Source organism: Mus musculus, chromosome 5 (genome assembly GCF_000001635.26).
Source record: "Mus musculus strain C57BL/6J chromosome 5, GRCm38.p6 C57BL/6J".
In the NCBI taxonomy this organism is placed as follows: Eukaryota; Metazoa; Chordata; class Mammalia; order Rodentia; family Muridae; genus Mus; species Mus musculus.
In genome coordinates, this window is record NC_000071.6 from 48,211,222 (window position 1) to 48,237,772 (window position 26,551).

At 37.3% G+C, this 26,551-nt stretch overlaps 1 protein-coding gene and 1 non-coding gene across 9 annotated transcripts in view; both read left to right on the forward strand.

Annotated features, from left to right (window-relative positions):
* The window catches only part of Slit2 (slit guidance ligand 2), a 326,445-nt gene that overhangs the window by 229,931 nt on the left and 69,963 nt on the right, over positions 1–26,551 (forward strand). For 4 of the 8 annotated variants that reach the window (XM_006503815.4, XM_006503813.4, XM_006503816.4 and 1 more), the window contains 10 exons: positions 62–133; positions 6,231–6,302; positions 8,441–8,584; positions 8,696–8,859; positions 9,746–9,769; positions 13,432–13,582; positions 19,039–19,113; positions 20,691–20,834; positions 24,117–24,260; positions 26,035–26,201. In XM_006503815.4, the coding sequence (XP_006503878.1) occupies positions 62–133; positions 6,231–6,302; positions 8,441–8,584; positions 8,696–8,859; positions 9,746–9,769; positions 13,432–13,582; positions 19,039–19,113; positions 20,691–20,834; positions 24,117–24,260; positions 26,035–26,201 (1,157 nt within the window). The remainder of the gene's footprint in view (positions 1–61; positions 134–6,230; positions 6,303–8,440; positions 8,585–8,695; positions 8,860–9,745; positions 9,770–13,431; positions 13,583–19,038; positions 19,114–20,690; positions 20,835–24,116; positions 24,261–26,034; positions 26,202–26,551) is intronic. The other 4 variants (NR_111900.2, XM_006503814.4, NM_001291228.2 and 1 more) reach the window with 1 other exon arrangement.
* On the forward strand, positions 12,721–12,830 carry Mir218-1 (microRNA 218-1). Its single transcript, NR_029798.1, has one exon. It is a non-coding gene; the product is annotated as a microRNA 218-1 (primary transcript).

Genomic DNA, 26,551 nt, shown 5'->3' on the forward strand with positions numbered 1-26,551 from the left:
TTCTCTGGCCGATTTCCATGGCAACCTATCTCATTTAACCCAACCTTATTTCTGGTTGTAGAGACCTGAGCAACAACCAGATCTCTGAACTTGCACCAGATGCCTTCCAAGGACTGCGCTCTCTGAATTCACTGTAAGTAGACACTTTTCCAGTGGGAATCCAAAATATTCTAAATAACCAATGGTGGATTTCATCGAATCACGGGGGCCTGATGTCTATCATTAACACTAGTCAGATTTTAGTGTAGAAATTGTGCTTGTGTGTGTGTTTGTGTGTCTGTGTGTGTGTGATTTTTTTTTAACTTTGTTATTAAAGAAAAGGAAGTAGTTCCTTTGGGAGATTATTTTTAATCCAGCTGGAATGTCAGGACAGGTTATTTTGAAGTCGTCCAGACAACTCTAGATTTATGTCTCAGTCTATAGCTTCATGTATCTCAGCACAGTGTTGGTCCGTTTGGAAGGATCATGTCCGAGCGTTGCTGAGAATAAGTGAGCCCTGGGAGCCAGACTTTCATCCTCTTTCATTACAGGAGGATTTTCCCTCCGCTGTAGCCCCATAATAAGCATTAGTTATGAAGGTCAAGAAGAGTTTCAGGAAGATAGCTATGCTAATTGAAGACTGGCTAAAATAAGTTATTAAAGGTTACCATTATTTCTACTTATGAAAAGTTTTCAAAGTGTGTCAAGTAAAATAACCTTTTGTCTTTTAAAAAATGAGAGAGTCTAGCTTACTTACTTGTTAAGGGTTTCCACTGATGTAAATTATTGCCAGCCTCCCGGGTTTCAGAAATCAGTCCCTCGCTCCTCTGTCCTATAGTATCTTACAATGAGTAAGGAAAAAAAATCTGTTTATACAAGTTTCTTTTATACCTCATCTTTTAAGATCTTTCTGCAAATAACTTCGAGTATATATTTTAGTTAATTTGATTAGTACATCTACTGAAGATGAGAAAATAGTTTAAACAATAAGTTGTCAGCACCTCTACAGAACTTTAATTAAAACAGAAACAACTTGGATTTAATATTTTATTACCAAAATATTGTCATAGAGATTATGGGACTTGATTTGCGCAAAGATTTTTAGGGCCACCCTTGATATGTACAATATCATTTACTATGATTACCATTAATATTTATTATATATTATATTACCATATATTAACATAATATAAAATGTATTATTGAGACAATATCTTTTAAAAATCATACCTTAATTGAGTGGGTTCTTTTTTCTTTGGGAAAAAAAAAGACTATGTTTTTTATTTATTTGTTTGTTTGTTTGTTTGTTTATGTGTGCTTTTGTGTGTGAGTAGAGCGGAGAGGACCTGTAGATTTTCAGTCTTTCCTTTCACCTGTGGGCTCTGTGGACTGAGCTCACATCCACACTGTGGGCAGGCACTTTTACTTGCTGAGTCATCTCTCTGCCTATCAGATAAAATTTGTTTTTTTTTTTCACTGTTATAGCAGTACTATAGGGAATACTACTGCTCTCTGTAGTTTGTTTCTTCCTTTAATCTTGTGCGAGGAAATGCACACATATCCATGATGTGTGTGTAAAGTACACAAAACTTTGGATATAAGTTTGCATTTTATTTTGGTTATGACCAGATCTCTTTTTCTTTGCCACTGGACAGTTAAGGCTAGCTGGCAGATCCCCATCTCCTGGCTCTCATGTCCTTGAAACACACATGTAGCATGGCGACTGCTTTTATCCATGCAGCCTTCTCTCCACCCATCTGCAGTTCTTTTATATTATCACTTTCTTGTTTTGTCCTAACTCAGAAACACCCTTCCCTAGTTAGGAAATAAGTGCAAAGCAGAGTAACCGGGAACCAAGCTTATTTTTTTAATCTTTTGATGCTTTGTGTTTAAGTCTTATCCCCACCTCTTCCAAGTGCATGGCTGAACAAGCTAGTAATTTACATGTGCCTCAGTTATCCTGTCTTTGAACTAGTGGAGGACAGTCTCCCTTTGCTGGAACTATAGAAGCAGAGTACAAAGTGCTAGAGGTAGTAGGTACAGCCAAGGCAGGTTCTTGGCCTTCAGCGCATCAACCCTTGGCATCATTTTAAATTAATACATTAATAATGATCCAAAGGCACTGACTGGGCCGTGATGTCTGGCTGCTTAACAGCTTGTAGAACTCTTGTAAAAACATCTAGTTCATCTTCCAGCACCCACAGCAACTGTGGGTACCATCACTCACATGCATATACCCCCATACATAATCAAATAAAATATATTTTTCAGTGTCACTCACAATTGTGTGCTGCCTTCATCACCTAGTTCTCAGGTCTGCGGAGGCTCCCATACAACACTCAACTACTAATTTTGAATTTTCTGAAATCTGTTCTGGGATTGCAGTTGACTCCATTGCCTAGCATTACTTATTTCACTCCTGGGCTTTTCATGACAGTGAGAACCTATTCTCCCCAGTCATCCCTTGTTTTCTCTTTACTGGGATTTCTCAGAAATCTTTCACCATTAGAATTCTCCAAGTGCACATCATTGTTTTGAATTTACAGGCTTAGCTCTTTGGATGTGTCCTTTAATGATGACTTCATTCCATAGTAAATCATTTGCAATCATAGTAAATCATTTGCAATAGCCATTGTCCATAGTAAATCGTTTGCAATAGCCATTGTACATGTTCCTGTGTTGCTTAATTCTTTTCCTGCTGTAGGAACACTCTCTTTTGCCAGCAAGGCAGAATTCAAACTGGCCACCAGTTTCTGCTGTTGCCCACTGTACCTAATGCCAAACCCATACTTTTAAAATAGATTTTCATTTATTTTGTTTTAGTGCTTGTAACACAAACAGGAACCTCCTTGATGTGCCAATGAAAGCCCTCCGTCTGATGAATTGCTAATTGACATTGCTTCTATGAAGCACACTGGATATTTCATGAAGAAGAAACCTAGAGACAGTACTCAGTGGGTTATTAGTCATATTTGTGTTTGCCTCAAATTCCTTCGGAGGAGTTTCTTTATGTTTTCCAGTTTCTCTTTTAAAATCTTTTCCTCTAAAAAAAAAAAAAATTACTGCCATTCCATCTGTTTTCTTATGTGTGTGGTCCCTGGAGGTTTCCCCAGACTCCATGGAGGCCACACATCCAAAAGTATACTAGAGGGGTTTAAGGTTAAGAAAACCAAACGGAAAGAAAGAAAAAGAGAAGACCCAAAGGTTGGGAAAGACAAGTGAGTTTGGGAGGAGTTGTAGGAGGGAGCAAATGTGATCAAAATACATTGTACGATATTCTCAAAGATATCAAAACATTGCAAGAAAAAAAAAGCGTAGCACAAATACTAACTGACCTTCTTGCACTTTATATTTTATGACATGTCTTATTTTGTTGACAATCATTTGGTTTTGATAGTTTTGACTGATGTCTCTGACATTTCTATCTTCACACTGTTGCTGTGTCAGAAAAGTGACTTTATCTGTAACCCCAGCTTCCTATAGGTAGGGACAGGATGGTCCCTGGTGCTGGCAGGACAACCCACTCCTCTATGGGCAACATCCTGATAGTGTGGTTCACCCTGTCTCTAAAACACACACACACACACACACACACACACACACACACACACCAAAGACACCACTGAACCCTGTCCTGGAGTGGTTATACATTTTAGTAGAGAAATCCAGAAATCCCATTCATAGAGTATTTTAGGACCTGTTAACAGGTAGCATTTACAGTTGATAAAGCATCTGCCAAGAACACCTCTCTGGTATGTTTACTGTGTCACTGCTTGAGTTCTTCCTTTCATTGCTGGTTGGTTTTTTTTTTTTCTGTCTGCTACTAACAATATTAATTGAGGGATTTTGTAACATGACCCCTTAAAAACCCATATGTTTTTTGGAGAAAGAGAATGGTTCTATGATACAAACATGACATTACTCCTAACCAAAGCACCTTAGATATGTCTTTGCCAGCTTAAAGCAAAAGCCCCAACTGAATAGATTGTTAAATAATTCACTTTTTGATGTCATTTTAAAAGGAGACTCCCACCATTTGAGTATCTTTGTTGATTTTCAATATCAGTGGATTTGAAAATATAAAATGTTTTCAAAATGACACTTTGGATTGTTTTTTGGATATAAAACCCATTAATCCAAGCCGTATCAGCCATATGTTGGCAGATGAGGGACATTTATAACATACTGCTTGAATTTAATTAAAGTGGGTACCATTCATACAGGCTAGCAAAGTTGCTGGCACATGCAGTAGCACAGTGGCTATTGTTAGATGGTTTAATTTAATTAAATATCGTGAGCTGATGTCATGTTAATCTGTCCACTTGTATCCCCTACTGCTTTCTTTTATTCTTGACCTTGAAGCTTAGATTTACCCTTTATCCTTTCTTAATCTCCACTTCACCATCTCTCTAACAGTATAGAATTTTCTCTTTTGTTCTTTGATATTTTTAAAATTGTTTCATTTCTAATTGATTTGCTTCTCTAAAGGAAGCTCTGTACCTATAGTCTATATAAGTGACCCTTCACATGTGCTTTAAGGGTGAAGCGCTGGAATCTGAACAAATGGGCTGTGTCCCAATGCTATGTAGCTCCCTGCTTTATTTATTCCTTTAAGTGTTTCCCTCCTGCTTTGCAATACATCCCAACTCCCTCTGACATCTTAAAAGGGGAATAGTGTTTCCTTCACTCTAGTAATCTCTCTCCCATTGTGTGCTTGTTCCTTGTATATTAGAGCCATACTCTGCTGTCAAGCAAAATTCTTATTTAAACTCAGATTTGAAGCTTTTCATTTATGTACCATGGCACTCATCTGTCCTTTTAGCAGAGAATGTGTTTCTGCTTGTAACGTTATGTTTATTGTAGGAAATTTACTGTGTGTGTGTGTGTGTGTGTGTTTGTGTGTGTGTGTCTGTGTGTGTACACATTCAAATAACCTCTAAGAGGGCAAAGCATTTTCTACTTCAGTAGTAAATTTATGTGCACATATTTCCAAAGAAAATTTACATGATATTGTTAATAAAATGTCCTACATTTCAAATACCTAGACTTATAGGTGCTTCAATGTTACTAAATATCTTTTAATCCTACATTTTCAGCCATACAAATGTATGTTTCCCAAATTATTCTAGTATTTGGGACAGTTATTTGAGTTTAATTTTCTTGTCTTTCGAATTATGCATGGTTAAAATTTTATATGTTATTAAAATATGTTATTAGGGGTTATTTTCTTAACCAGACATCCAAAGAGTGTCTTGAGCCATATGCTTAAAACTTAAATAAATACACCAGTGATTTTTATATATGTAATCAAATGGCCCCTGAGAATATCTTTGTATTTCTACACATTTTTCTTATACTCTAATTTTAGATGCTATAATAGACATTGTTGGGAACCCATTGTTAGCCCTTGGAGGTCCTTTTAATTATTTTCATCCAGCTCATTTGCTCTTTACATCACTGTTTCACCCTGCTCAGAAATATATTCCTTCATTATCCTCATCTAATTTATCATCATTCCAAGTGTCAACCCAGTACCAGAAAACTTAACACCTGTGCTAGGCAGCAGATGTGCTGATTTGATTAAGTCAAGGTCCTTTTCCTTAATATTGTCACTTGATGTGCAATCAGAAGTCAGTATCCTGATGGTGCATTCCACTTCACACTTGGTGGAGGAGAAATACACACTTGAAAAGTTTTCAAATCATATGTATGATCATTATTTTCCCAGATCTTGTATCTCTCATACATACAAATTATACCACTTCCTTCTTAAGTCCCTGGCTTTATTTGCTTTCCTGTTCATCAGTGTTATGAACCTGAAGTCCCTCATTTTATGAACAATCAATTCTACAATGACTGTTCATTGCTAGATGTACTGTGCTCTGATGGCCTGCATATGTGGGGGGGTATTGTATGCAGAAAATATTTCAAAGTGACAAGTACTATTTTCACAAAGGGTTGAATAAATTGTGAATTATGTAGTTTTGTTAATCTATATTTTCTGTGTATCCAAAATTATGTACAGTAAACATATATAATCTATAATCAGACAATTTTTATTTTATTCAATTTTCACTTGGATGATATATTAAGTGCCTACTAAGTTCCCTAAGCATATGTGTGTATATATGTATGTATGCATGTGTGTATATACAGTATTTGAACTAACATATATGTAAGTATATATACATGTATATATATTATATAAACTAATTGGCATATTTAATTCTCATTTTTATATAATTCCTTAGTGTCCTGTATGGAAATAAAATCACAGAACTCCCAAAAAGTTTATTCGAAGGACTATTTTCCTTGCAGCTACTGTAAGTATTTGATTACTGTGAATCTGTGGAACCTATTATTAATATCTTTCTCTTAATCTTTTAATTGTCTTGAGTCTTTGATCCAAAATGAAACAGTTTAATGTCCTAAAAATGACAAATGTAGCACTGGTGACCTTAATAATAGCTATTTCTAGGAAGGCACAGCTATGTAGAGCGGTCCAAGAACATTTCTCGCCACAATAAAATGATTGGATCTGGGCTGCCCCATTGTGGAGAGATTCTGCAGTTATATGCACACCATAAAGAATCTGTTCTGATGTTAGTGGTAGCTGGGCTGGAGCTAGAGAGACGGGTTACATTCACCAGCTACTTATCACAGGTGATCTAAGAGCAAAAATCCCAGACTTACTTCTGCAAACACAGGCATGGAGTACAATGAAGTGTTCCATTGGGCAATCTCCTGATTACTCTTTATTGACTTGTCTGCGACTCCCTGCATTCTAACAATACCATCCCACTTAGACTATAGCTGCCTCCTCATTTATGTTGAAAGGAAAGTTCATTCAGTTTATAGGTATCAGGTTGGATGGCACGGATGTTAATCTCTGACCATTTTCAAAGTTTGTCAAACAGAGAGAACAGGGGCACACTGTGGCAGTTGGATTTAGGTTGTAGCTTCTATTACATGTGTAACAGACCCTCATCTGGAAGCATTCCATAGGGAGATGCCCATGATAGGATACTTTTCCTTTGCCTTTCACCAGTCTCTCTTATAATTCTTCACCTTAGAATGCTTTTTTCACTTCCTATAGGACTCATTCATTGGCACTTATATGATTAAAAACTTATTAGTAGCCATATACTCTTCATTAGTTTAGCTATCATTCCTTACTTGAGAAGCATACTCACACTATAACATCCAATTATCTTTGTGCAAAACCCTTTCACCATTCTGCACAACTGTAATTTGTATCACACCCAGATACAAATACACAAGTAGACTGATGTTAAAACAAACAGACAAAAACCTTACTGTGTGTCTCACTCCCCACTTCTTGGCACTCTATAATCTACTTAAATCTATTTAGCTTATGATATACATATTAGTAAGTGATGGTACTGAACCTTTCTTGTCCAGGAAGGTTGTGAGGTAGCCATGTGTCTGCCATGTGTCAGATACATTTGAGCATGTAGTATGCAGGAGGGGTATGTGAAATAGGATGGAACAAAATACACGGAAACTCATGATGTCCTGGGTACAAATGGCAGCCTTTGGAAGCATCAATAACAAAAAATTTAAGCATATATATATATATATATGATACATGTATGATACCTATACATTTCAGCATTTCTTGACAGACAAACAGACATATACATACATACACACACACACATATATATATATATGTATATATATATATATATATATATATATATATATATACATATACATAGTCACTTGAAAGAACTGGAGATTAGAAAGCGGAAGAGCAACATTTGAAGTATATGAAGCATAGGGTGGAAAAGGAGCATGCTTGTGTTTAGTAGAATCCCAAAAGGCCACACATCTGGGAGAAAATTCTAAAGAGGATACTAGAATCTAGTCTTAACAGAAAATAGAAAAGTATGAACTGGATCAGCCACAGGGTGAGGCTGCAGAGTTCCAATATTGAACTATAAACCCTTTTGGGCCTTCTGAAGGATTTTGGCTGTCTAGACTTTTTACTCTAGTGTAAGGTCCTGGGAGGTAGTCGTGATCTCATGTATACTATAATGACCACCCTGGCTGCTGTTTTAGAAGGAGACTCAACTTCTCCAAAGCTGCTGGAGATACTAATAATATTAATTATTATTGCTTGATTGTTGACAACAGAAGCTGAGCCTCATCTATATTTGTCTATGGCTTCATGGTTTTGTTATCCTTTGTAGTCTTGTGATCTGATTTATTGAATCCATTTATATGTACAACTGGATTTCAGTTTGTTTGACCATGTGACTTTTGCTTTTTCATGTAAACCCTCAATCTCCCAGCCATAGTGCCTACATCATTATTAAATTTATAAAGTTAGTACTGGGATAAAATGCATTTCTCTTTTGTTTCCTACCGGAGGGCTATATTTCAGGTGGCTTAATGAGAGGCCACATTTTAATTTTGTGACTGTTTGATCAAACAGATTATTGAATGCCAACAAGATAAACTGCCTTCGGGTAGATGCTTTTCAGGACCTGCACAACTTGAACCTTCTCTCCTTATATGACAATAAGCTTCAGACGGTTGCCAAGGGCACCTTCTCAGCCCTCAGAGCCATCCAAACTATGTATGTATGCAAAATTTGGACAGGGTAGAATGGCGGTTACTTTCACTGTGAATGTGTGAGCCGAGTCCCATGCAAGTAGTGTATAAAACTCTTCTGCTGTGTTTCTGAAAGGCATTTGGCCCAGAATCCTTTCATTTGTGACTGCCATCTCAAGTGGCTAGCGGATTATCTCCACACCAACCCAATTGAGACCAGCGGTGCCCGTTGCACCAGCCCCCGCCGCCTGGCAAACAAAAGAATTGGACAGATCAAAAGCAAGAAATTCCGTTGTTCAGGTAATTTCTCACTTCATGAGACATTTCCCTTAGGAGTCAAAGCTACAGTTACATGAAAATTAGCAAGAGCAGCTGCGTTCAGCTGATTACCAAACATTGTACAGTCTCAGGTTTTTCCTTCTCTCTGGGAAAGGGAAAAGCAGAAGAAATAGAGACACAATGCAAATAGCATATCTACTAAAATGATTATCAATCAAATGAAAGGGATCCCTGGATCCTTCATATGATGTTTATAGGATTCAGATGTAACCAGGATTTGTTTTTGATAACATAAACCACTGCTCAAGTGGTATTACTCCTGTTTGTTGTACTGTGTTCTATTGACCAATGCTAAATAGTTGGACTTGCTTTTACTTATTCACAAACTGAAATAAGATTGATTGCATGTGTTTTTTTCAACCTGAGATGTTCAGAGTAGGAGGCCCAAGGTGCCTCATCTCTTTCTAAAATATTCCATAAAGACACATTTTTACGACTCTCCGTTCTCATCCAGGGAAGAGTGTGTTTATCCAAACAAAGCATCTGACGGCCGTTAACTGGGAAGTGTACGCTGCCGTACATATTGGCCTAGTGTCATATGTGTTGTGTCAGGAGGAAACATTGACTATCATTTGGGGAGTGTGCTACCTAACTCTTTTGGGCACACTTCTCATTGTGCAATCAATACATGCTAAATGTCTAGTATAAAAGTGTAATTGTTATTGTCCATGTTTATAATGAGTTTATCACTCACTGTATGTTGTTTATTTCTCTGAATATACATTGTCACTAAATTACCTGTAGTAACTTTAGTCCACTCTTAATCTAAGATAACTCATATCTCTGCTTGCTGACATTCAGGTACATCTTCTATTTCTCTCTCTCTTTGTTTTTTTTTTTTATTTAGCTAAAGAACAGTATTTCATTCCAGGTAGGTTTTGCTCGGTGGTAGGACTAACTGCAGACACCTTTTCCTCGACTTATATAGCTTCTAAACATTGATGTGCATGCTTTTGGAAGTACAGTGAACACTTCATAGATAGTGACTCACGCATAGATCACTTATAGCTGTATCCTGAAAGCCCCACCTCTGCATGCAGCTTCTGATGCTGAACCTCTCTATTTTAAAAACAAAAACAAAAACAAAAAAAAAACAGAAACCACCTTCTTTCCTCTCCCTTTCTCCTTTGCACATTTTCAGCCATTTCTCATGTTAGCGAAAATGTTTGAACCTATGGCTTTCTACTTAAATCATATTTTTTTCTCTCTTCATTGAATATCTAATCCTTGAGGCTGTTTTTAAAATATAGCTTACGAGGCTAATTTTAAAGACAGCAACCCCTCTATTGTCAAAGAGCTAGTTCTATATAAAATCAGGTATAAACATGCAAAAATGCATTTTTAACAACAACAACAACAAAACCCCGCATCTTTAAAGCTTCTTGTTTTAAAAAGAATACTTTCATTTACTATTGTTTTTGTTTTTTGTTTTTTCCTTAACAAAAGACAGCTGTTTCATATTGATTTAGCTGCACTTGTGGGGGGGTTTTATTATTAATTTATTCCCAATTGTATGTTTTTGCCTGTCTGGAGTCAGATTATTATGCTACAAACAGGATATTTAGTGTATCTTGAAGTCATTAGCAACTGCACCAATGGGCACCAATGGACACCAATGGGCACCAATGGGCACCAATGCCTTGAGTAGTCTAAGCAGAAGGAGTTGCTGTTTCTAAAGATGCAATTGTAATGTTTCCTTCCTTTCCATTCAACGCCTTCAAACTGATGAGTCTAGAGCTAGCTCTTTAAAGTATGTCCCTTACCTACTTGGTTCTTGTGTAAATGCCTCTTGACTTGTTTGCTTTAATACACTATACTTTGTATACTTTAGTATACAAAGTGTATAATTTAATATACTATAATTGTATACTTTAGTGAAAAGACTCCATTTGCTTTAATATACTATAATTGTATACTTTAGAATTTAATACTATACAAATATACATGCTATATATATGTGTGTATAGTATTGGTTGGTCCTAATTTATGTGATTTATACATATATACATATGATATTAACTGGTCTCAATTTTACGGATGTATTTATTACTTATTCTTGCCATTTAATTAATTATATATAATAGATTTAAGTATATTGCTCATTTTGAATTTTAATGCTCAAATAATAATCTACATATTATGTCTGTACGGTATAAGCAGTAATGTGTTGAAAAGAGCAATTAATTGGTCTTTTAGCTTTGTTATTTTTAGCCAATTATGTGCAAAGTTACCTACTAATCATGGCTTAGCTGAAAAAAAAAGAAACCCTCTGAAAACCAGACTATGCCTAGACTAGCATACAAATATGATTTAAATTCCTAAATTGTGGCAATTCATCTAGTCACTGCCAAATTATTCAGTTCAGTTTCTTAATAATTTAAATACCACAATCCCAGTAAAACTCAGTGCAATACAAATGCTGTGCTAGTTAAGTTTTCTGCTCTTGCTGGAAGGTAGAAGCCCAGACAGACTTTAAAAAATAACTTCTACATCAAAGATAATGTCTTAAATTTCGATTGTTGATAATTCAGTTCACATTTTAGATTTACTTGTAAGCTCTGTGGCACATTGATTGCTTGTTGCTCACTTTGTTCTCATCCACATCAGATACTAATTACAGTTTGTGTCTACCTAACACATGGTGTTAAAGTAAGCATTGCTGATTGCTGTGATAGTAATTATACATTTTTAAATGCATTCGGTGAACCCATTATCAATTATCAGAATAATGTTAGCTTTCTTGCGGCCCAATCTCCGAAGACTGAAAAGAAACACATTCTTCAATTAGTAGGGTGACTCTCATTGATGTATTGGAATGTAACCTTTTATATTTCTTATATTTGGCATTTCAATTTTTTGTTGAAATTATTGTTATGTTCCCATCAAGTGATATGCTTTAAAAGTTGGGAGTCATTTAGTAGCCTATGGCATACCCCTAATTATTATCTATCTACTGTCCTTGTAACTTTCCATTATTAGCTTTTCAGTCATTTTATATGTGTATGCACCTATTGCTATTCTGCATGGCACAATAGAAAACCTGTTTCACAGACAGTAAATTCATTAAAGGAAGCCATAGCCTTTTATTTGTATTGCACATCTTTTAGGTCATTTCATTGCCTATAAGCCATTATACTTCAAAAGTGAAATGATATTGCAATGAATGACAAATGCATCACACAATGCTACCTAATGTCTGTCATGGTAAAGAAACAAGGAAGAGAACATAATTTGTTGTGTGTGTGTGTGTGTGTGTGTGTGTGTGTGTCTGTGTATGTGTGTGTGTGTGTGTGTGTGTGTGTGTGTGTGTGTGTGTGTGTGTACATGTTTGTATATGTCTATAAACCTTAACTGGGATGATTCTGTCTTTCTTTCCTCTTTGGTGATCTTTTCTTTTGCAGGGATTCACCAATTGGCCTGTAAGTAAAAGTGTCTCCTCTGAAATGTAACCTACCCTCTTTTCAATCCCTGATGTACCTTCTTCTAGTCTTGATGTTTTGCACCTATTTTCCATGAAGACACCACAGATCTCTTGAGCTTCTCTGTTGTCCTTGTAGCTTACCTTCAACTTCTTCCTGGATGTTCTTCCCGAAAGCTGTGTTTCCCACGCTGCAGTTGTGAGGAACACGGGAGGCGCCTTTCCATCTAGCCCCTTCTTTGTGTTTCCAGGCACCTTCGGTAGTTATGCTCTCGCTATGATCATACACAATCTGCGGGAAGAATGCATGTCATGTAACATTAGGATGCTTCCAGAGCGTCCGTAGCTTCTCTCCTCCCTTCGTCTTTCCTCTCGGTCTTCCCTCTGGCCTAGTGGTTGGTGTAGTGATAATGGAGCGAGATTTTCTGTTGTGCTTGATCTAACCATGTGCTTGCGAGGTATGAGAAAAACATGGTTCCGTCAAGCACCATGGAACGTCACGCAGCTTTCTACAGCATGGCAAGCTGCTGAGGCTCGAGGCAGGTCTTACTTGTCTTTGTTTTTTTTTTTTTTAATAGACTCAAAATGAACATAAAAGAGGGCTTTGGGGGCATTTCTGAAGATTATGTGAGAGGGGAGAATAACAAATGTCCGTAGGAAAAAAAAATTAAAACCTAAGTATATCGATTATCCTTGAAAAGCCCTACTTTACAATAATATACAGGAGTATGTTTATTATGAGATATGTTTTCAATTTTTGACTCATAAAAATTTTGACTCATAAAATTAAACTTTTTTTAACAATTCATATCCATTGTGTGATTATATGTGAAATAAGACTACTAGCATGGCTCAGAATCGGATCAGCAGAAAGTACAGCTGTGAAAAGCTCACTGTTATGAATGTTTTCCTGTCATGTGCATCTGGTCACTTTTTTTTCCAGAAAATTCCAAGCCTTTCGTTTAACCTTCACCTGATATCCATTGACCAAAACTCCCTAAGTTGTCTCCCTGCTGCATAATCTATAGCTCTCCTACTATTTTTCTTCCCATTATATTAATGACTTTTCTAACATTCAGACTCAGTATCTTATGTTTGGCTTGAATCCTCAATAGGTACAGAAGATTATCGATCAAAATTAAGTGGAGACTGCTTTGCAGACTTGGCTTGTCCTGAGAAGTGTCGCTGTGAAGGGACCACAGTAGACTGCTCCAATCAAAGACTCAACAAAATCCCTGACCATATTCCCCAGTACACAGCAGAGCTGTAAGTTAATCTGACCACAAAATCCTGGCAGGGAGGGAGCAAGGGACAGAGAGAAACTGCACAGAAGCATTGCAATTTTTGTCATGACATTTTAATTCTTAATAATTGAATTAACTAACTTACATACATTAAATTGAGAGCACCTCTTCGTTGTCAAATAATATGTTCAGTGCTATCTTAGTTCACTTTTTTTTAGTTCACTTATCTTTTTTGCGTGAACAAAATATTTAAGGTGAACCTTGCTTTCTCAAGCATCAAGTAAACAATCAAATTAGCTTTCAAAATACAGTCATCATTTAGTAATGTGAATGATACCAGATATGTCTGGTTATTATTGGATATTCATTATGGAAAAAAATAATTTATAAGCAACTGATAATTTTTGCAAGGCATGTAACCCTTAAAATAGCCAACAAAATAATTTGAAAGAGTCACCAAATCTATCAGGGAGTGATTTTGTGGTTATTTGACTACTTCTCTGGTTCAAGTGAAAAGACCCTGTGACTGTCATTTGTTGAAGGGCAAACAATAGTTGTTTGCCTGCTTATTTGTTTATAACCAGAGAATAGAAGATTAGAGTAAGCTGAAAATTCGGATCTGATCAAATTTATATTTAAAAATTTAGCATAGGATTCACAGTATAAAGAAAAATTGTGCTTTTGGAATTATTTGTAGATTCTGTGCTCATGTGCAGTTCAACTTTCCTGGCTATAAAAGGAAGACATATAATGTTAGTTTTTTAAGGTCCATGAAAACACAACTGAAGTCTAATCATTTCATGAATATCTTAGTGATGCTTATTTATGGTGCCATCTGGTATTTGTCATTTATTGCTTTGCAAAGTCGCTTGTCTCTGTGTGTATGCATAATCCTTCTGTCTTCCACGAGATCACAGCCTCTCTATGACAGGCACTGTGTATTATCATTTCTGTCCCACTGTGTCTATACACATGCCTGTTACTTAATGAATTTAAAGCAATTTGAATAATTAGAAATAATGTCTTTCACAGGGTTGACAGAAACTAATTTCTTTGCAGTTCTGGTGATTTTTTTTTAATACCCACTAGATCATATTTACTAGATGAAGAATTTTGGAAATTTAAAGAACATAAAGCAAGCTCCCTAAACCGCGTTCTGTGTGGGCTATGTGTGGACTTGTATGTAATTCTGATAATGCTACACGCAAGTGATTTTATATTGAGCATGAAAATGAGTTAAATAAGTTTAAAGTTTGAATGAGTTAATTATGTTTCAAGATTTCTATTAGAACCTAGTTTCTACTGTAAGATTCACCAAAATTCTATTTTAATACCTTTGAAATTATGCACATAAAATAGGCATAAAAATACTTAAGAGAAAAATGTTTGCAAGTCCTGCGTTCAGTAAGAAATTTAGATTCATAACTTTTACTAGTCATTTACTAGCAGTGGATTGATAGTTAGAATATATAAAACTGTCATAACATTCAACAATATAAAGGTGATATTGCCTAATGTAATTTTCAAAATATCCATATGAACTTCTTTTTAAATGAAGACATGATTGACCAGTAAGCATATTTAAATATCGTCTGTTTAATTAGTCATTAGAAACTATTTTTTCCCTGCTGTGATTAAATTACCAGGACCAGAAGCAACTTTTAGAATAAAGGGTGTATTTTGTTGCATGGTTACAGAAGGGGAGTCCACAGATGCAGAGAAAGAATGGAACTGTCTTGTCGCATTTCATAAGCAAACAGGAAACAGAGATATAAGCCAAGTGAAAGGCTTTAAACTCACAAAGCTCATGGCATGTTTCCTCTAACAAGACCATGACACCTAAACTTTCCATAACTTTCCCAACTAGTGCCAACCACAGGGGTCTGGGTGTTCTAATACATGAGTGAACCTGCAGAGAATCTTTCTCATTCAAACCACCGCGTTACTCTTACTGGTCCTCATAAGCTCATTGCCATCCCATGATTCAAAATATGTTTAATCCAATTTCAAAAGTCTCAAAAGTGTTCAAACTTTCTAAGTCTCTTCTAAGGCACAAAGTAATACTTGTCCCCAGTAAACTAGGAAGGAAGGAAGGGAGGGAGGGAGGAGAGGGAAGGAGGGAAGGAGGAGAGGGAAGGAGGGAGGGAGGAGAGGGAAGGAGGGAGGGAGGAGAGGGAAGGAGGGAGGGAGGAGAGGGAAGGAGGGAGGGAGGGAGGGAGGGAGGAAGGAAGGAAGGAAGGAAGGAAGGAAGGAAGGAAGGAAGGAAGGAAGGGAAGGGAAGGGAAGGAAGGAAGGGAAGGAAGGAAGGAAGGAAAGAAGGAAGGAAGGAAGGAAGGAAGGAAGGAAGGAAGGAAGGAAGGAAGGAAGGAAGGAAGGAAGGAAGGAAGGAAGGAAGGGGAATTACAGCTAACATACAATGGCACATATTATACATTACCATTCAAAAGGAAGGAATGGGGAAATACTGAGGAAAGATTGGACCAAAGCAAGACTAAAACCCAACAGGGCAAACATCAATGGCTGTACTTCCATGTCTCACATCTAAGGCTTCAGATTCTGAGTACTGAGATGACACCCGTCTTTTAGATGGCACTCATCCTTGCAGATTTGCTGCCTGTGTTATAATTTTCTGTCTTGTAGCTGATTCTTCTTCCTGCTTGTAACTCTTCTTGGCAGAAGTCTCATGGTTCTGGCATCAACATTGAGAATCTCAAATGAAACAAAGGCTTTATGCGGTATTTGCACAGGCCTCCTTAGTAGGACACTAACTCTGTTACACATTGGCAAACCTCACCACCTGTTTGATACCACAGGTCTAGTCACTTCCTTGGTTCCACGGGAAGAACTCACAATTCCCTCAGTCTTATATCTTATATCTTTCATGTCTCTGAAATCACTACCGAGTTGATTACAATGTCAAACTTAGCTGACAGCTTGGTGTGGATTTTCGTACCCTTGGGATCAGCATCTTTTGTATGCTGTTTTTGCTGGGAGCACTCCTCAGGATTTCTTAAGTTCTTTCACTGCACGTGTTGAAGATTTAGCTGGATGGGTTCTTGCCCTCAGAACAACTCACCTCCTCCAGTGGAGAGTAAGAAGCTTTTCATTAAGGACATTAAGCTCCTTAACAATTACATCTTCCTTTGCAGCCTATGCTTTGGGGAGACTCCTAAGACTTCTAGGGTTGTTTGCCTCTCCAGGCTGCACATTTTATATTTATTTGTGCATCGCTTGCTCTATATGATGGTAGATCTGCATAACAGTAAACAGTAATAACTACTCCAGAGACTCAGTGTCTGGAGGCCTTGAGATCATTCTATCAAAGAAATTAATTTTAAAAAGCAAATAAATTGCTTTTTAATTTAGCTTTGGGCAAGCTCTAAGAACATGTTGAGAATGATGTGAGATTCTTTGCCAAAATATCTTATGAATGAATGTTCTCTAGTTCATTTACTAATAGAGTTTTGTTACCCTCTGAAAATTAAGGATTTGGACCTACGGTATATGCATTTTATGTCAAAATTACACTCTTTCAGATTCTTCCTAGAATGGTTAATTAAGTTCTGCTTATAGCAGTCAAGTATTTTTCTACTCCAGAGTTCCAAAGTCTTCCAAATATCTCTCTCTCTCTCTCTCTCTCTCTCTCTCTCTCTCTCAAACAAACAAAACCCCTGCCAGTTTCTTCATAGCACAACGTCTCAGTACAAAAGTCCCTATCAATTAATTTTCTGCTACTGTGTCAATTCCTCTCTGTGCTTCCCAGTTTATAACACCTTGTGTACCACTGACACAAAGTGTGAACACCACGACCAAAGACAACTTATAGTAGAAAGAGGTCATTTTAACTTAGGGTTCCTGAACCCAAGTCGTCCATGCAACAGGAAGCATGACAGCAGGTGACAGGGCAAGGCCATGGTTGATGAAGTGCATTGCTCAGGCACCTGCAAACTGAGGTGAGACAGCAACCATTCAAAAGCCTGCCCTCAGTCATATGCTTCCCCCACATGACTGTACCTCCTCAAACAGCACCATCAAGTGGAGAACAACATTTAAGTACATGAACCTATGGGGGAATTTTCCCATTACCACCACTTTGAAAGTCTGAGGGAGAGGATGACAACAATACATGGGGGAAATTACACTTTGGTATTTATGTGGAAACTAGTATAGCCTCAGGAAAACTGTTTGTTTGTTTGTTTGTTTTTCCTTAAAATAGATCTATCATGTGATCCCAAAAAACTACTTTTCTCTATATAGAAGGAATGTACACAAAACATGCATACCACATTCAGCATAGCGTTTTCTTGGTAGACAAAATGTAGAGTAGCAAAAGTGCCCGCTAACTGATGAATGGCTAAGTGAACGTGGGGTATCCATTCTTTTCCTCAGCAATGAAAAGCAACAAAGTACCAGTAATACCATAGCCTATGTGAAAACCCAAATGGTCTTACAGAGGTTGGAGAAGTGGCACAGCACTTAAGAGCAGATACCCTACAGCTCCTACAAACGACCAAGTTCAATTCCCAACACCCATGCCAGCTGCCTCATCACCATCTGTAACTCAGCTTAATGGGATCCAATACCCTCTTCTGGACCTGTGGACAACTACACTAATGTGTGCATACCCATAAGTAGATACACATGCCTATAAATAGTTAAAAATAAATAAAACCTTCAGAATATCATATAACATGGCACAAAAGACATATTGTGTACAGTTCAAATGGAGAGAATTGTCCAAACTAAGAACTCCAAGATAGTGTGTCATGAATGAGGAATAGTGATGGAGAGTTGACTGGGATGATAATAGGCTATTGCCAATGGTTGGTATTGATTTTGGAGTGCTTTGGGAATGTTGGAAATATATTGAGTTAGTAAAAATGGGTGTGCTGGGTTTTGTTTGTTTTTGTTTGAGACATTTGTTTATGTCTTTGTTTGAGATGGAGTATTTTGTATTGACCTCATACCTTGGAGTTCACCAAGTAGACCAACCACACTACTCTCAGATTTGCCATGGTCCTTGACCTTTTGCCTCCTGCGTACTGAGATTGCATGTGTGAATCATTTCACTTGCCTTTCATTTTTACAAATATACTGAAATTTTATCCATTAGGTAATTTATAGTGTTTGAATTATGTATAAGTTGATCTGTGAATGATGAAGGTACAAACCAGGAACTTATGCATGAATGCTAAGTTGACAATAGTGAAAAAGGCTTAGAAACTTCGTTCTAGAGATTCCTCTTTATACGCTGGCTTTGAATAGTTTTTGCTTTTCTTAATATTTAAATATATTTAAGAATTCAGATTTTTAAAACCAATAAAATGATAAAATATAAGCATGTTAATGAAATCTCTTACATTAATGCTATATTTTAAAAGTTATCATTAAATAATATTATAAGTCAGGGTAACGAATACGAGCTAACTCCTTCTTACTGTAAGAAAACTTGCTTTCTTTCTTGCTGTGTTTCCTCAGGCGTCTCAATAATAATGAATTCACAGTGTTAGAAGCCACGGGAATATTTAAGAAACTTCCTCAGTTACGTAAAATGTAAGTCATTTGCTAGCTACATGCTAACTTTCTGCAGTGTCTTTCTTGTGAATTTTATTTTTCTTTCCATTTTACCCAAGTTTCTTTTGAAACAGGAATTTCTCTATATAATCAATCTAGGGAAATTTCCACGTGAAGACTACATGGGGCCTGAATCCTGGGTGCTGTTAAGAGGCACTTTTCCATGTGTTTACACAATGCCAAGCCAGCCCTTTAGCATCTTTCTCTAAAGCAGACAGCTGGTCTCTAATTCGCCCACAGCTGGAATCCCGCAATCTAAGCACATTGCAATGGGTTCACTGATGTTTTGTAACTTCCTATACTATTCCCCAAACCTTGGTGCCATTTCTCTTTCAGCACATTCCTGTCAACTCTTTGACTTTTGCTTCATTAAGCTTTCATTATGAGATAGTCAAAATTAATGATTGGTAAACTAGCTGGTCTGCTCATCTGTGTTACTTCATGTCCACAGCTCATATTTCAGATTAAGTTCATGAGCTCAGCATTTTCAACAACATTCCATCAGTAGTCCATGTCCTTGAGAAGAGTACAGGGAGCGGCAGGACAAAAGTCAACTGTGCAAGGGTCCCTAATGCCCTGCTCACATGAGGAGGAAGCACGCACATTTTCTCACGGCACTTGTTGCCCTCTCTCTCACATGTACAGCTGCCATAGCCACTAATACTGTTTTTTCAATAGAAATATTGTTTATTAATTTTAATTAATTAATCAATTAATTAATACCCCAATTGCTACCCCATCCTGGCCCCCCTTCCAGAGTTCTTCACCCCATGCCCCCTCCCCTATACCTCTGAGAGGGCGTTCCCCCTTCCCTCCCCCCAGCATCCTCCTTCCCTCTGGCATTAAGTCTCTACAGAGGACTGACACTGTTTTAGCAACACAGATCTAACCTATGCCTGTGTCCTTCACCTCCTCATTAGGATACCTTGAAAACATCTTCTAATTTCTTGTCATCCTTTATGCCAGTCATTACACTGCCTCTTTAGTGATAAGGTGTTCAAAGTAGTGTGTGTTTACTGAGCATTTTTTATGAGCAGTGCTTTATTAGCATAAAAAAAATAAACCACAAAACAGAATAATGAGATTGCTCCATTGGTAAAGTGCCTGTGTCATAAGCACAAAGGCATGGGTTTGATCCTCACAGAAGAAAATTCAAATATGGTAGCCAGACATCCAAGATTTGGGGAGATACTGAAAAGTTAATGACGGGGGCCTGCTAAGCCAGAACAGCCTACAGGGCCGCATAAAAGCTTTATGTAACCAGATAACCAGCCTCAACAATTTTAGACTCCTGCTGATCATTGCAGTTCATTTTGACCAGAATTTGGCTGCTATTTCTCTTTCGTGGTTCTTCTCTCTTAGTGTTAGTGTTCTTCTGACTTGATGGATTAGAAAAATGTCTTGTCCAAGTCTTCGCAATACTGGCAGTGAAAGTCTGAAGTTGTGGAAGACTTGTGTGTTTACTCATTAGATTTAAAATGACCAGATACATCTCTGGAGTGCCGTATGTGCCTGGGCAGCCGTTTATGATCTGTGCTTTACCACTCTCTATCTAGCAACTTTAGCAACAATAAGATCACGGATATCGAGGAGGGTGCATTTGAAGGCGCGTCTGGTGTGAATGAAATTCTTCTCACCAGTAACCGTTTGGAAAATGTTCAGCATAAGATGTTCAAAGGACTGGAGAGCCTCAAAACATTGTAAGTATTTCTGGCTCACATTAAAGTGGGTTAATGTCACTGTTCTTTATCACCTGGGGACAGGGGATTTTGACTTCCCTTCTAGCTCAGTGGCTCAATATCTCAGACATAACCATGTGAACAGAATGACTGTCTCCATCCAGAGGCTATGTTTAAATGTTCCTGTGCTGCTTCAGTAGAAAAGAAGCCGTGAAGGGGATCAACCCTTTATGGTCTACTACTAAGAAAATATGCTAAGGGCTTTCTATGTTTGCTTAGTGATAGGGGGTTTGGAAGGAACAAATTCTCTGTGTCTCCCAAATGGTGTTTATATAGAGAAGACAAGACTTGGATCAAATGGTAAATGCAGCACTTTGTATTGTTTAAATTATCTCGGTGAATCTTTATAATAATGTTTGCCAAAAGTAGTGACTCTTAAGCCAGATGAGAGAAAACATGAAATTCTAAAACAGTTGTGTTAGCAAATAAAAGAATCTATTAGCAGTCAAGAAGCAGCCCTTGACAAGGCAGTAAACATAGGCTCAAGCAATAGCATGTTACCTAACCATGAGAACTGTGGATAATGGACATGTGGGAAGTCCCTGATCTTTATGAGAGGAAGAGAGAGAAAGGTATTTCTCTAGCTGATTTTGTTAATAGCGTCCCTAATTTAGGTCTGGCAAAAACAAAAACAAAAACAAAGAAACTCTGTACATTAGAATAGATGTGTGCTCCAGTGTTGCCCAACCTAACAATCCAGCAAGGTCACATGTCAATCGCAGACCTCTCTCAGGGACTAGTTTTGAATCACTCTAAAATGTTATACGAACAGTTTCTGAGCATGTCTGTGGGGGATATATTGAAAGTGTATTGAAAGATAACTAAGAAAATACGCCTGCTTCTTTATTTCCTTTGGCTGTCCAAGATTACTCAACAAATGAGAGCACTTCCCTTCTTCCACAGATGTTGAGGGTCTTTTCGTTGGTAATAGAAATACTATGAAGAAGGTAAGGGGAACCGGTTAGAAATTTATCCATATCAGCCCATCTGTGCTGCCACAGCACGATACCACAGACTGAACACTGCACACACATCTCTCATGTTTCTGGATATAGATATTCACCATGAAATTCAAGTTTTTTTTCAGTCCATCTTCTAAGCTACAGGCTTTGTTCTTGCCTAGTTTACTGCTGTAGATGCACATGGCCTTCAGTCTGCATTCTTATGTAGAGATAAGCAGAGAAAGTGAGATGTATGCGGTCTTCAGGGTGTCTTTCTCTTTATATAAAAGTTTAGAAAATGATATAGGCTCTCTCCAAAGGCAGTCAAATTAGGTGATAAGAGCTTCAATGTGTGAATTAGGGGAGTCATAATTCAGTCTGTAGTATCACCCTGGACAGCATATCAAAGTATTTATTTTGAGTAGATACAAAAACAGAATACTGCCTAAAAGTTCTCTGAAATCAGCTTTCTCCATTTTCTCTCTACGGATGCATTTCTCCTGTTTATGTTGTACCCGCACTCTTTCTCCTCAGTTCAGTTGTTCCAAGAAATATAGAGCAATTGAGAGTCAAACTTGTGGTTTCCATCTACGAGAGTAGAAGTGTCTAGATCTATCCTTCTACACAGTCTCTGAGGTTTGGTATTCTGAACATTTGAATTCCTCAGCAATAATAGGATAGTTAGCAATACATGTGCATAGTTCAACAAGTTATGAAATGTCCTGAGACATCAGACATCAGGCAAAGCTGGCTCTATTCATGTGCTGGAATTTTTTTCAAAAGAGAAGTTTTTTTCAATTCCCTCAAGGGTCTCAGAACTCCAGTAAGATAAAGCCCACTTATCTCCGTTATTCGTGACAAAGGAAATTGCTGATAAGGACATGTGCATTTGTTTCTGACTATCCAGTGATGCCTGGATAGGAGGGCACCATCTTTCTTCTTATCTATGGCTAAGAAGAAATAGAATATTTTTATTTTTTGTTTATTACTGAACATATTGTTTTAAAGCAACAACATTTTCATCATCTGTCTTAGAGTTTGTTTGCTGTGATATCATTCCATGACCAAGAAAAAAAATGGAAGGGAAAGGATTTACTTACTCATATACTTTGAGGTCATGGTTCCTTATCGAAGGAACTGTGTATGTGTTTGCATGAACTCAAGGCAGGTGTCTGGAAGCAGGAATGGATGCAGAGGTCCTAAATGAGTGCTGATTGCTTGGCTTGCTTTTCATGAATTGTTCAGTCTACCAATCAAATCCATGGGTGGTACATGCCCACAGATTTCAGCCTTCCCATACCAATGGCCAATCAAAAAGAATGTAAAATAGGATTGTGCACAGACCAATATTCTAGGGTTATATTCTCAACTGAGGTCTTCTTTTTCCTAACGACTATAGCTTGTGTCAAGTTGACATAAAACTAGCCAGCATAATGTTTCTCTTTTTATATTTGCCTCCTTCTTCTGGTGGAGTGATTACCCTGAGTGTGGAAAGATCAATAAATTAATTTTTCATGAGTTCTGAATAATAGGTAATGCAACTACAGATTTGTAAATGAGGGTTTCTTCCTTCTTGAAAACCACCCGATAAACAGCTCAGAGAGGAAGGAACTGGGAACTAAGCCAGTGCTTTAGCAGCAGCAAGGAAATGACAACACTGTTAATCCTGTTAATGACAATGTCAAAAGTAGAGTTTATTCAAGGCCAACCTATTTAACCTTTGTTGTATATTGCATTTATTCCTTTGGGGAGTTCTGAACTTGAAACTATGGACAGATTTTTTCATAAATAAAACAATCGGATGCAGGCTTGGTGGATGCTCAGTCACGCTTGACTCCCTCTGTTCTTGTCAGACAGTGAGTCACTAAGTCCCTGAAATGCCCTCAGTTCTCCGTCTGCATTGCCTATTGATTCTTCCCTCCCTCCTTCTCTTCCATCTCAAATGTCATACTCTTCTGAATACACAAATCGCTGGGCTCCAAGGACTCTGAGTAGGTGACTTAGGACATGATGTGATCAGGCAAACATAATTATATCATCAAAAGAAAACATGTTATCCTCATCATAGGACTGCAAATCCACATGGTGACATGTCTTCTGCGGCTTAATAAAGGCACTGGTGATTCTATGCATTCTATTCAGCCAGGATGGCTTCCAGAATATAGCCACCCCTAGGGGGAAAGACGTTCAAAATAGTAACAAATGCTACATATTTGATAAAGGCATGATTTTTGATTCTCAGAGAGGCAAAATTGAATGTCTGATATTTCATCTCCAAACAATGTCTTTTTCCTTCCCCCAGGATGCTGAGAAGTAATCGAATAAGCTGTGTTGGGAACGACAGTTTCATAGGACTCGGCTCTGTGCGTCTGCTCTCTTTATATGACAATCAAATTACCACAGTGGCACCAGGAGCATTTGATTCTCTCCATTCATTATCCACTCTGTAAGCAGAAAAGCATTGCCTTCATCCAGTGGCTCTCCATCTTCCCAGTGCCATGACATAGTTATACTGCTCTTCACGTTGTAGTGACTCCCAGGCATAAAATTATGTTCGATGCTACTTCACAATGTAATTTCACTACTGAAGTGAATCATAATGTAAATATTTATGTTTATGTAAATATTATGTTAATACCATAAACATTATGGTACTAGGTGACCCCTGTGAAAGGGTCCTTGGACCCCTAAAAGGGGATATGATCCACAGGTTGAAAACTGCTGCTTTTATCTATGGCTTGCAATAGTGTATTATATTTCTTACCCTTAATTTTTAATTAATTGCTAAACATTCTATAACACTTAACCTTGTATTTAGGCATTTGTAAAAGGACAACCTTATCTTAGCCTTGCTTTAATTTTTCTAAAATTACTATGATGTTTATTACATAAAATTTGATATAGTATTTTTCAGCTAGTTGTTTTTATAATAATGGAGTTAATGATGTAGCTTAAATTTAGAATTATAAATTATTCTAACTTGAACAAGCAAATGTCCCAGATGTCCTCTCATATTCTAAACAATAAACATTTTAACATAAGTATTATAAAAACAGAATTGATAGATTTATTACCAACCATCTATACTCTAAAAGAATCATTCTTGGTGACAAGAGAATATAAAGATGAACAGATTGAAAGTAAAAGCTATTTACCAGAGGCCAATTACTATGACTTTGAAAAATTTGGACAGAATGAGTTGAGCCTATTTCAGGAAATATTTTATGTAGACAACTTGAAACTTGAGAATAGTTCTATGTCTACAAACAGAACTCAAAAAAAAAAAACGCTTAAAAATAAACTTTGAACAATGAATTCCAGGCCTTTTTTATGTCTCAACAAGTTGTTTGCTATCACAGCTCTATTAACTGATGGTTTCCCTGTCACAGCAGTTTCTAAGTCCTAACCTAATTCAACAGAATGGGGATAAAGGATAGTTAGGACAGTTCCATAAACATGTCTGAGACTGCTCAAGTCACTGAAACAAAGAAAGAGAATCAAGCATCCATTTATCAGTAGAGTACTTAATCCCTGTCCCACATCAAGTGTGACATTTTACATGGAGAGACTAATTTGTGCATATTAAAGATGGCATGTTTATAAATAATACGACTGTCAATAGGTTTGTGCTTAAGTATGAGATGCCAAAAGTATTGAGATTTGTAGACATAAATTCATTTTTATAACTGGCATTTAATCAACTCAGCTGTCAGTTTGGATAGGAAAGCTATTCTCTGGAGCAAGCAAGAGATGGAAATCTTGAGATGACAAATTACGGGAATAGCTGTCGTCAGGTTAAACTCAATAATATAAGGTAATCAGCCCTCATCTTTATATTAAATCACTGCTTTATCAGCACAGGAGAGTTTGACAGTAAGTTAGATCTCTGACATGTTTAGATATTTGTAAGTGAAGTATCTATCACAACCCACTGCATAAACCCCAGATTACTGCCTTCATATATTTTTGGCATAAAGTTTTTCGAAGAATTTTCTAATGAGAATGTATTGTCTTTTAGTTCCAGGTATGCAAATTTTAGAAAAAATATGCATGCCATTTTGTATATGATTGTGTGCATATAGAGAAATGAGCCTTCAAAGACCGTGGGAGGGGGCGGGAATCATTGTAAGCAAAAGTGTGTGGAGAAATGATCACCTAGGATATAGAAAAACAAGATTAACTCTAAGCTGAACTATGCTTTGTTTACATGTGGTGCTTAGAAACCTCTTGGCCAATCCTTTCAACTGTAACTGTCACCTGGCATGGCTGGGAGAATGGCTCAGAAGGAAAAGAATTGTAACAGGAAATCCTCGATGCCAAAAACCCTACTTCCTGAAGGAAATCCCAATCCAGGATGTAGCCATTCAGGACTTCACCTGTGATGATGGTAAGAAATGCATGACCAATCATGGGTCTTAGATCTTCATTCACAGGACCAACCTGATGCTCTGTCATCCAGGGGACCATGCTTCCTTTAGTCCGGTAAAACAAGGTAGCAAACAGGGCTCATGGTATGGCAAAAATATTTTTAAAACAACTCTCACATCATGGTCCAGTTTATATCTAAGGACTGTGCAGTGTTCTTTGTAGCTTCATTCTTTGTTCTAGCAAGACATTTGTGTTTCTCAGGTTGCTATTTCACATTCAAGTCTACCGAATGCCTACTTGTAAATGTTCTAGAAGAATTCCAAGCTCCCAACTTGTGAATGATACTCATAGAGCTTAATTTTAGCCTTA